This window comes from Oncorhynchus tshawytscha, linkage group LG05 (assembly GCF_018296145.1).
Source record: "Oncorhynchus tshawytscha isolate Ot180627B linkage group LG05, Otsh_v2.0, whole genome shotgun sequence".
Classification (NCBI taxonomy): domain Eukaryota; kingdom Metazoa; phylum Chordata; class Actinopteri; order Salmoniformes; family Salmonidae; genus Oncorhynchus; species Oncorhynchus tshawytscha.
Genome location: NC_056433.1, coordinates 22,093,761 through 22,106,398, shown reverse-complemented (window position 1 = coordinate 22,106,398; position 12,638 = coordinate 22,093,761). Strand labels below are relative to the sequence as shown.

Below are 12,638 nucleotides of genomic sequence, written 5' to 3'. Positions count from 1 at the left end.
TCAATATGCACTGTCTAGTCTACTGTATCTTTATTAGCAGCTTGGCTCCACCACAGATTCCTTTTTGTGCTCCTTGATTGATGTCCTATTGTCCAGTGTGGTGCCAAGGAGACAATTCATCTATATGTAGCAGTTGTGGAGGCAGCACCTTCCTGTGGGCTCAAAGTCTTCTATTATGGCAAGGCTGACTTCCTGTAACTTTAAACTGGCTTTGAATGGGGTCAGTCTTTCAAAGCACAAGCCTCATATCTAAAGCCTCATATCTAAAACTTTTTGAATTAATTTAGGTTTAACTTTTTAAATATAAATTCCTGAGCAATTCATATTGTGAAAGTATTAACCAAAAGTAGGCTATTAACCATTGAGTTGTTGATAACCTACTGTAAACCTATTCAGAATGACTAAATATGTGTGGAAGTATATACTGAACTGAAAAAGTTCTGTCTGACACAGTAGAAGTTAAAACCACAGCAGGAAACCATATTAGCAGATAACTTCCGGTCTGGGGTTATACAGTATATCTCCACCTCAGTGGCCACAGAATACAGCACAGAGTGTTAATACAGTAGTGTTTCAGCATCCTTAAAATGATGACAGTGGGAATAGGTACACCTTTCCCCTAAATATTTATATGTTTTAAAGAGATAATATTTCATAAGTAATGTGATGTTTTACTGTACCTTTGCTTAAATGCAAATGTTTCTCCAAACTCCTCTCCACTCTCTTAGGTTCTTATTAGTGTAAACAAATGTGAATGATTTGTATTTCTCACTGCCTGAAGGCTATGACATAATTACCCGACTCCTCCGCACAACACCTGCGCCATGGCAACAATAACAAACTTCAACTGCATGCCCATGCTTACAGCAGGTTGATGAGGGAGTTTTGGTTGACTTTTTTCTTAAAATAGCTATGTACTTTATTAATTTTTTCTTTATCAAAATAACGATTCATGGGCATCTATATTGACCTGACTGACCTATTATTGCTCAGGTGTTACATTCAGTATTTTGAGTATACTGTGCCTTCACTGTCAACAGTTGCCATTTTGACCATCAAATCCAAACTCTGCCAGAGCAAATATTTATACAGCCCTGTCTGCCTCAACACCTTGGCTGGAGCTGTTCCAACTAAGCCTCTTTGGTGTGACACGTAACAGGATGGCACAGGGTTGAGAGAGAGGTCTCAAAGGACACTGTCACTGTAAAAAACACCATTATATTGCTGGTGCTGCAGCTGATTAATGTATTGGCCACTCCAAGGTCACACCTTGATTGAGACCTTCCTCCTGACATCAAGAATATGGCTGTAATAAAGACTCTTCTGATTCTCAGGGTAAATGTGTCTTCTCCAGTGTACAGTTGAACTTGAATAGTCAAGAGAGCCTCTCTCTAACCTTGAGTGTGTTGTGTATTTGTTTGGTAGGCTGATCTCAAATGTGAAATTCATCACGTCTGTGAGAGGTTCCTTCTTCGGGGACGCAATTCAGTTGACAGTGTGTTTTCACACCCAATAACAAAATCTAGCCACAGTTACACTTTTCCAAGACATCTGCACAACCTTTGGGATGGTGGAGAAGTTAACTCAATCAGCAGAATGTGACTTGTTTAAGTTGTGATGACACATCATTGGTCATCATTGGTCATTCATTAGTACCATGGTGACATAGAAAAATATGTTATTTGCCTTTGTCAATTTTAGGTTAGCTATTCATTTGACGATATTTTGCATACATGTTGACAACATTAAATATACTGTATACAGTAACATGTCCATTGCATCTAATATCTAAACATTTCCCCAGGGATGCATTGAGTTTGGTTCAACTTTTTCTATGTTACATGATGGTTTATACTGAATTACACACGTTTCCCCTAAACGGTGTGGACCGTTCTGTTTCCTGCAGTCAAATTACCTAATGGCTTCAAGGGTCGAATGGTATTCATATTTTTCATTAATTCATAATTAATAAATCCAGTATTTCCAGTGTAATATCAGGATGCAAACTCAACATTTAATACATTTCAACTCTATATCTGAAATGTCTTATTTTTTTAAGCCCATAGCCATGTGTATGAGGTGTGTACTTTTGTTTCACAGTATATTTGTTTAAGACTACCAAGAAACACTCTGTGTGACCCTGATTTAGCCCACTGCAGTAATTAATAACCGTTGAGGTATGCTTTCTCCCATTCCATGGGTGTGGAGATGTGTGGCCTGATCAATATGGGTGTGATCATTTTAAAACACATTTATCCTGCAGCACACAGCATGCACAATCACTCTCTGGGTAAACATAATCCCACCATTCTCCAACTGGTCGTTCAGTACCATTTCCTTTGAATTAAACGTTGCACACTGTTCTGTTGAACTCAACACACTCCAGTTTTCCAACACACATATCTCCCTCTGTTGGCCAGGCTAGGGATAAGGCTAATTTAATTGTGATAATTGAAATTCCATTATGGTGTGAAATGTGTCCCCTGATATAGATATAAAATGGTGGGAGGTGAAATCACACCTCTGCAAAAAGAGCCATGCTAGCACAAGCATTCATCAGCTCAGTAAAATGGCACAAAGCAAAAATAGTCAGTTAGTCAAAAACAGAAATTAAGATGGACTAAACCAAAGTAATTTTCATTCACAATATATGTCCAACTGAATATTACTGACTGACCTTGTCTTTATTTACTTGTGTCTGATGGAATGATTGGTGCATTTCGATATCCTCTTTGATGAAGAGTAAAGTACTATTTTAGTAGACAGAAAACATCCATTTATCCTCTGATTTCTACTCTATTCCCTGGCCCTGGTATAAAAATGCTTTGTCTTGCTCTGTAGAATGGTATAGACTCTACTTAGCTGTATCGTGCCCAGCCATGTGTGCCCATATAGCCTTAGCATGCAGGCAGCCCAGTACTGACGCAATGTAATGATGTAAATTAACTCATATTGTGTCAGTGGCCACAGTAGCCCTACCTGCCTCATTGACTTGACTGCTGCCTAGGACTGCACAGCTGGGCTCGTCAGGTCTAATGTGATGCTGTCTGACTGTGCACGCCCCATGGCCCTTCCACTTTCGCATGAGCACAGGAGCGAAAGCTACGCCGGATAGGCCACACAGACATGAGCCAAAGCTCTGTTCATCCCAATTTTTATGATCCCATACAACATGACATTATCCTGTCTGACAATTACAGCACACACTAAAGCAAGAGGTTGTTGTATTCAATGCTGACCGTTCCAACGCTTTTAGTCTAGATCATTGTACCAAACTTACTTCAGAGTCAGAATGTTGCTGTAGCAATAAATTAGTATAAATTAGGAGGCTATCACCATTTGAACCTTCAATCACATGGTAGGCCTATGTCATGTAACTGTATGTTTCTTAGATCCAAAACAAACCTCTGTCTCAGTGGGTGTGGTCACGGGATGATGGCATTGCCATGGTAGCCAGTGTGACATTCAACCATATTGTTCAACCTGCTGACTCAGATCTGTTTTGGGGAGGGAGACAGGGTTCCCTTCAATGCTTGTTTACTTGATAAAACACATAGGCCAACTGTCATATTAGATTACATAGAATTAGATGACAATTTACACAATTACGTCATATTTTCCTGAAAAGATTAAATCATTAAATTACAGTAAAATACAATGACCTGTCTGTGAATTTACAAAGTTTCATTGACCATTCTCATGGTCACCCAAATGACAATTGAAATGTTTATATATTTATTGTATTGACTGGACACTGTATTGGAGTCGAACTAGTTAACGCAGGGAAAGGCACACATCACTGTTGTGCTCGTGCAGGGCAAATTGTAAGGGCGTGAGCGCGCGCTGAAATAGTCCCATTTGCTTCCCCGGGAGAGAGAACCGGGTGCGGTAAGCGAGAGAGGAGAACGCGGAAACAGCAGGAGCGGTCCGCAAGAGGTACAGCTACCGGTGACAGTGAAACACTCGAACGGCATAGAGCCCAGATCCTGGGTGCATTTTTTTCGTGAAGTTATCGGATCAGAGGCTTTTTTTTATCGCTGTAAGGGGATTTTTCTTCAGTAGAGAGTCATTCGGGATTCAGAATGTCGGGGAGCAGGGAGGAGGAGCGGCGGAAACTAGCCGATATCATTAACCACTGGAACGCCAACCGGCTTGACCTGTTCGAGATCAGCCAACCCACCGAGGTGAGTCCGTGGACCTTCCCTGAGCACAGGCCGCACCCGTCGGGAGAGAGGCAATCATTCCTAAGTGGGAAGAAGACTAGAGGATTCGCGTGCGGATTCTCTAGTCTGATAATGAATTATGAAACACTGTCAACCAAACACATTTGTTAACAAATACCTGTATAGTATTATTGAAATGGTCAAATGACCACAAAACTGTCTCAAACTCGAAAAACAAATTATCCACACCTTAATCGCAAATCAAACTAGCTACTGAGCTAACCAACCTGACAACAGGATCATTGGCGCCAGCTAACGTAATGTTTGAGAGCTAGCTAGAAAGACAGTTCGAGGCTGTTTTCTTGCTCACCACCAGCAGCAGGCTCCGGTTTATAGCTGTGGCAAGTGCATGCAATGGCGGGCGAGGTGAATACAGTAATTGATGCAATAGATTGTAAACTTGCAGTCACACTTGACTATTCGCTACCAAGCTAGCTAGCATCTAAACACACACAGATGCAATCCAACGTGGACGTTACCTGGAAAATCACGACTCCAAATCTCGCTATTTACAGACAGACAAACAATTGTATTGCATTTCTTGTGCTGGTTAATTTTTTTTTAGCTACGTTCACATTGTAAACAAGTGAAGCACACATTAGCTAACAGTAGTAAGCTCATGTCGCTAGATTGTCGTTTGGTCATTTTGTATTTCAGCACCATGATTATGGATAGCAGCAAATTTAAACACCGGCTTCTTTAGTTAGCTAGCTTAGATATCATTCTAACGTTATCGAGAGTGTTGAGTTGGGATGATGTCTAGCCCAGTCAGTAATGAACTAAAGGAACATAACGTTACTCATTAAAGCCATGTTCTTTGACACTCATCATGTAGCTATGTCACTAGGCCGTAAGGTAGCTAGTTGGTGTCAATAAGCATTACTTCTACTATATCAAATAAGTGTTTGCTAAGACAATGTTAAGTGTTTAACCTGTTGCTGGGTGTCTCAATATAGCCAGATGGCTGGCTAGCTAGCTAGGCTATCGTTAAATGGTCTGACACTGACCATTTATGATGATGGTTGGCTAGCTAGTTATCGCTTTTCTAATCTATACTAGCTACTAAAATGAGTCGTGTTCTTGCGTCTCCTGTCGTGTTTATATTTATTGCATCCAACACGCACGTGGTTGTTGTTTTTGTCTGATGGGTTTCAGATCTAGCTAATATTTGTTTGTGTGTACAATTTGCTACATGGGGTAAAGTGTTTTTTAGGCGCGCAGGCAGCAGCCAGCTAACCCCACCTCCTTGCTCCGAGTTGCAAGACAAGTCAAAGCATTGGGGGTGATGGGGGTCCCCTCTGATCCGATTAATTAGCTTTGGACAGAAGGACAGCTTCACTGTCAGCTAGGCCTAACTGTTGCTGCTGTGTTCCTGTAGTCCTGAGTCAGTATTCCCCTGCTCTTATTTAAATTGCTTAAAGATAATTTGCTTTTGTGATGGTTTGGTTAACATGTCTCACATGCAACACACATCCTCCTCCCCACTATAGTCATTGCTCTCCACAACCCTATGTCAATTTTGTATTTCCTCCATTGCTCATGAACTTGCCAACAAAATGTTAGAGATTGTTGGATGTCATTAACATAATAACATTCTGCATCAAGCCTAGAGGTTGACTGATTAATCTGAATCGCCGATTAATTAGGGCCGATTTCTAGTTTTCATAACAATCGCAAATAGGTATTTTTAGACACCGATTTGGCCAATATTTTTTTATTTATTTTTTACACCTTTATTTATAATTTTATATAACTAGGCAAGTCAGTTAAGAACACATTCTTATTTTCAATGATGGCCTAGGAACGGTGGGTTAACTGCCTTGTTCAGGGGCAGAATGAAAGATTTTTACCTTGTCAGCTCAGGGATTCAATCTTGCAACCTTACAGTTAACTAGTCCAACGCTCTGATTACATTGCACTCCACGAGGAGACTGCCTGTTACACAAATGCAGTAAGAAGCCAGGGTAAGTTGTATTTCTGTTGTATAACTTGTATTTCTGTGTGTTATGTTATAATTAAGTCTATGATTTGATAGAGCAGTCTGACTGAGCGATGGTAGGCACCAGCAGGCTCGTAAGCATTCATTCAAACAGCACTTTCGTGCATTTTGCCAGCAGCTCGTCGCTGTGCTTCAAGCATTGAGCTGTTTATGACATCAAGCCTATTAACTCCCGAGATTAGGCTGGTGTAACCGATGTGAAATGGTTAGCTAGTAAGCGGGGTGCGCACTAATAGCGTTTCAAACGTCACTTGCTCTGAGACTTGGAGTGGTTGTTCCCCTTTTGTGGTGCGATGGGTAACGCTGCTTCGAGTGTGGCTGTTGTCGATGTGTTCCTGGTTCGAGCCCAGGTAGGGGCGAGGAGAGGGACGGAAGCTATACTGTTACACTGTCAATACTAAAGTGCCTATAAGAACATCCAATAGTCAAAGGTATATGCAATACAAATTGTATAGAGAGAAATAGTCCTATAATTCATATAATAACCTCAACCTAAAACTTCTTACCTTGGAATATTAAAGGAACCACCAGCTTTCATATGTTCTCATGTTCTGAGCAAGGAACTTAAATGTTAGCTTTTTTACACGGCACATATTGCACCTTTACTTTCTTCTCCAACACTTTGTTTTTGCATTATTTAAACCAAATTGAAACTTTCATTTTATTTGAGTGCTAAATATAATATAATATAAGCAACATAATGTATATTCAAACGGAACATCTGACCCTTTGATAGATAATGTTTATTCCCAGTTTGTTTTTAACCATGCTGTTGTGTTCTGCCTTAAACAAGGACAAAGTGAAATACCTTTATCTGCTTTCAAATCAAATCAAATCAAATCAAATTTTATTTGTCACATACACATGGTTAGCAGATGTTAATGCGAGTGTAGCGAAATGCTTGTGCTTCTAGTTCCGACAATGCAGTAATAACGAACAAGTAATCTAACTAACAATTCCAAAAAAACTACTGTCTTATACACAGTGTAAGAGGATAAAGAATATGTACATAAGGATATATGAATGAGCGATGGTACAGAGCAGCATAGGCAAGATACAGTAGATGATATCGAGTACAGTATATACATATGAGATGAGTATGTAAACCAAGTGGCATAGTTAAAGTGGCTAGTGATACATGTATTACATAAGGATGCAGTCGATGATATAGAGTACAGTATCAACGTATGCATATGAGATGAATAATGTAGGGTAAGTAACATTATATAAGGTAGCATTGTTTAAAGTGGCTAGTGATATATTTACATAATTTCCCATCAATTCCCATTATTAAAGTGGCTGGAGTAGAGTCAGTGTCATTGACAGTGTGTTGGCAGTAGCCACTCAATGTTAGTGGTGGCTGTTTAACAGTCTGATGGCCTTGAGATAGAAGCTGTTTTTCAGTCTCTCGGTCCCAGCTTTGATGCACCTGTACTGACCTCGCCTTCTGGATGACAGCGGGGTGAACAGGCAGTGGCTCGGGTGGTTGATGTCCTTGATGATCTTTATGGCCTTCCTGTAGCATCGGGTGGTGTAGGTGTCCTGGAGGGCAGGTAGTTTGCCCCGGTGATGCGCTGTGCAGACCTCACTACCCTCTGGAGAGCCTTACGGTTGAGGGCGGTGCAGTTGCCATACCAGGCGGTGATACAGCCCGCCAGGATGCTCTCGATTGTGCATCTGTAGAAGTTTGTGAGTGCTTTTGGTGACAAGCCGAATTTCTTCAGCCTCCTGAGGTTGAAGAGGCGCTGCTGCGCCTTCCTCACGATGCTGTCTGTGTGAGTGGACCAATTCAGTTTGTCTGTGATGTGTATGCCGAGGAACTTAAAACTTGCTACCCTCTCCTCTCCTTTCAACATCCACTAGCAAAAGACTGATGTCAGGTGGCCTTGAGAAGGGGGGTGTTATTTCTCCAGGTCATGTATAACATGAGAGGTTCTTGTCCTGCAGCCCTCTCTAGCACGTGACTTGTTGACAGGGTTGGGTAGGTTACTTTCTAAATGTAATCCATTACTAGTTACCTATCAAATTGTAATCGGTAATGTAACTTTTCGATTACCCAAACTCAGTAACATAATCTGATTACATTCAGTTACTTTTAGATTACTTCCCCCTTAACAGCCTCTTAAGGATTGGACACCTTTTTTTTTCTCCAAGTTTTGCCTAAAATGACATACCCAAATCTGACTGCCTGTAGCTCAGGACCTGAAGCAAGGGTATGCATATTCTTGATAGCATTTGAAAGGAAACACTATGCGGAAATGTGAAATTAATGTAGGAGAAAATAACACATTAGATCCATCATCTTTGAAATTCACCGATCCCGTAGCGTTTGAGGCATTAGAAGAAGACAGAAATGTATGTTACCAATTGAACGGCATCTATTGCAGGATAAATCCATGTTAAAGTTTACATAGCTGGTCACATATGGATGTTACATTTTACTTAATGGGTTGGTTATGTAGACTTCTTCATTCTAATGATCAATTAGCCTTTTAAAATGATAACCTTGGATAAGCTAACACAACGTGCCATTGGAACACAGGAGTAATGGTTTGTGATAATGGGCCTCTGTACGCCTATGTAGATATTCCATTACAAAGTCTAAAAATGGATGTAGGAACTAGAGAGACTTAAAGGAGCAATCAAAAGTGTGCGAGTTTGAGCATGTGTCCTTTAGTATTAATTAGATTGAGCAATAAATGCCTCACTTTTATTCCATAGGCTGGGATCCGTGTTATGCAGCTGTTGCAAGAGTGCATTTTTTTACTGGCTGTTCACTGGTTTCAAAAACAATGATTGATAGGCAGCTTAGACTTCTTGAATTTAACAATTATTTGGTTCAAATACACATTTAGATTTGTGAAGAGCCATCCACAATCCGTAAGGCGCAAATAGAAAAATGACAGAGCAGCAGTGTGATTCACATCAATGTGCAATGTAGATCTCAATAATAAGTGATATCCGTATCGCCATACACTACACCACCGCTGTTATCCTTACCTCCAAGCGTTTAGTCAAGTTGGATAATCTTTTGATGCTGAAGTCTCACCATTGGAAGACATGGCTTGGGCTGTAGCCTACAAACGCATGTTCTACAAAAGCCTGTACTTGCTCTTTTCCCGCGATCCATCAAACACATTTGGTGTGTCATCATAGTAGTCTCTGATTTATGGTCAGACTTGAACAAATGTAAACTTGCACCTTTTTTCAATGCTGATTTGAATGTCATTGAGAACACAATTTTTTTCCCGCATAAACATTGTTTCTGAATTTAAAAGTAATCATCAATTTAAGCATCTGGGTTTTCAATAGTATCTGTAGTCTGATTACAATATTTTTGCTGCTAACATAACGTATTAGTTAGTTTTCTTTGTAATCCCTTACATGTAACGGATTACATGTAATCCGTTACTCCCCAACCCTGCTTGTTGCTGGCTCACTATCGCCATGGCAGCATCATACTAGTGATGAGCACAGCACCGGACATTTTTCTTTGTGCCTTCTCGGCAAAGTGGACAAAATCGATACCAACAGAACATTTATACATTAATCTCTGTGCCAATTCACCACAAACTGTTATATTAACTCATACATTGGAGGTTGTGTGAAGGATTGTGGTTTCATAGAAAGCACACACACACACACACAACTGAAGTTTTACATTTGCACTCCTTGGTTGTGTGCTTAGGGTCGTTGCCCCGTTGGAAGTTGAACCTTCGCCCCAGTCTGAGGTCCTGAGCGCTCTAGAAGTGGTTTTCATCAAGGATCTCTCTGTACTTTGCTCCGTTCATCTCTCCCTCAATCCTGACTTGTCTCCCAGTCCCCGCTGAAAAACATCCCCACAGCATGATGCTGCCACCACCATGCTTCACCGTATGGATGGTATTGGCCAGGTTATGAGCGGTGCCTGGTTTCCTTCAGACGTGACGGTTGGCATTCAGGCCAAGAGTTCAATCTTAGTTTCATCAGACCAGAGAAGGGGCTTTTGTCTGGCCACTCTACCATCAAGGCCTGATTGGTGGAGGGCTGTAGAGATGGTTGTCTTTCTGGAAGGTTCTCCCATCTCCACATAGGAGCTCTGTCAGAGTGACCATTGGGTTGTTGGTCACCTTCCTGACCAAGGCCCTTCTCCCCCGATTGCTCAGTTTGGCTGGGCGGCCAGCTCTAAGAAGAGTCTTGGTGGTTCCACATTTCTTCGATTTAAGAGTGATGGAGTCCACTGTGTTCTTGGATCTTCAATGCTGCAGAAATGTTAAAACATTTCTCAAAAGCTGTTTCTGATTTGTCATTATGGGGAAGTGTGTGTAGATTGAGGATTTTTTTTATTTAATCAATTTTTGAATAAGGCTATAACGTAATAACATTTGGAAAAATTCAAGTGGTCTGAATACCTTCTGAGTGCACTGAACATTAATGCCCTGACAGAGATGGTCGTCTCGCTTTGCATTCTTAGGAAACTATGCAGTATTTAGATTTTTTTATGTATTATTTCTTACATTGTTAGCCCAGAAAATCTCAAGTGTTATTACATACAGCCGGGAAGAACTATTGGATAGAAGAGCAACGTCAACTTACCAACATTACGACCAGGAATACGACTTTCCCGAAGTGAATCCTCTGTTTGGCCCACCACCCAGGACAATGGATCGGATCCAAGTAGGCGTCCCAAAACAGCGGCTCCACAGAAGGGGCAGACGGAGCGGTCTTCTGGTCAGGCTCCGGAGACGGGCACATCGCTCCCGAGTATACTACTCGCCAATGTCCAGTCTCTTGACAACAAGGTAGATGAAATTCGAGCAAGGGTTGCCTTCCAGAGAGACATCAGAGATGGTGACATTCTCTGTTTCACGGAAACATGGCTCACTTGGGATACGTTATCAGAGTCGGTACAGCCACCCGGATTCTTCATGCATCGCGCCGACAGAAACAAACATCTCTCTGGTAAGAAGGGACGGGGTGTATACCTTATGCCCAGACTACGCCGCTTGTGTCGCAAAATAAATTTAGGAGTCTGTTATTCAATTATTGCACCCACACTGCCTGCAAGCATCAACAAGCGTCTGTGTTGCCAAGGGCTAAAATATAAGTTATTCCTATTTCTGACGCAGATCGCGCTGCAAGTCCTGCCTCTCCCATCTCCTAATTGGTTTATAGAAGCAGGTGCCATCTCCTCATTGGTTATACCCACGGGGTGATTGAAAGATCTTTGTTGTCGGTCGTTGTGGTAATACTATGAAAGTTTAGATGCCAATCACCATATAAGTTCAAAGATGTAAAAACCTGGAAGGGGAGAGATGACTAGAAACGATTCGGTTGACCGTTTTATGTGTGGATTAATTGTCGGGGTAGAGGACCTTGTGCATTTCAGGTAAAATAACAACTCAATGTTTATATCCCAGGACAAATTAGCTAGCAACAGCAAGCTAGTAAATAGGACAAATTAGCTATCAGGTGCAAGCTAACTAGATAAATTGCCATACATGTTTAATGCTTTTCGACCTGTCCCCAAATGAATATAATTGGTTCAGAGTTTGTTTTGGTATTTTAACCTGCGTGTCGTGAACGCGTTTGGTGTAGGGGACAAAATACATTTATGCACGATGGCGCACACGTGCAGCCGGTTTGGGTTGCGTGTCATGATTAACAAGTTGTGGTGTGATCATAACAACATACAGGAACCCTAGTCCTTTTGTTCACCTGACCTAGAATTCCTTACAATCAAATGCCGACCGCATTATCTACCAAGAGAATTCTCTTCAATTATAATCACAGCCGTGTATATCCATCCCCAAGCAAACACCTCGATGGCCCTGAAAGAACTTCATTGGAATATATATATATATATATATAACTGTAAACCACATATCTTGAGGCTGCATTTATTGTAGCTGGGGATTTTAACAAAGGTAATTTGAGAATTTAGGGAGCCTTGCTTCATCAGGGTATCGAATGCGCAACCCGGGCTGGCAGTATTCTGGATCATTGCTACTCTAACTTCTGCAACGCATACAAAGCCCTCCCTCGCCCTCCTTTCTGAAAATCTGACTCTGACTCCATTTTGTTGCTCCCAGCTTATAGACGGAAACTAAAACAGGAAATGCCCGTGCTCAGGTCTGTTCAACGCTGGTCCGACCAGTCTGATTCCACGCTTCTGTTCTGGACAGCCTCAGACAACAACATTGATGTATACGCTGATTCGGTGAGCGAGTTTATTAGCAAGAGCATCTGTGATATTGTAACCACAGTGACTATTAAAACCTTCACAAACCAGAAACCGTGGATTGATTGCAGCATTCGCGCAAAACTGAAAGTGCGAACCACTGCTTTTAATCATGGCAAGACGACTGGAATCATGACCGAATACAAACAGTGTAGCTATTCCCTCCACAAGGCAATCAAACAAGCTAAGCTCCAGT

General features: G+C 41.3%; 1 protein-coding gene across 1 annotated transcript in view; it reads left to right on the top strand.

Annotated features, from left to right (window-relative positions):
• Window positions 1-3,851: 3,851 nt before the first annotated feature.
• Window positions 3,852-12,638, top strand: part of LOC112250157 (afadin-like) — a 122,918-nt gene continuing 114,131 nt past the window's right edge. Inside the window, 1 exon segment of the mRNA XM_042321682.1 lies at window positions 3,852-4,184. Within this exon segment, the coding sequence (XP_042177616.1) occupies window positions 4,083-4,184 (102 nt within the window). The 5' untranslated portion in view covers window positions 3,852-4,082.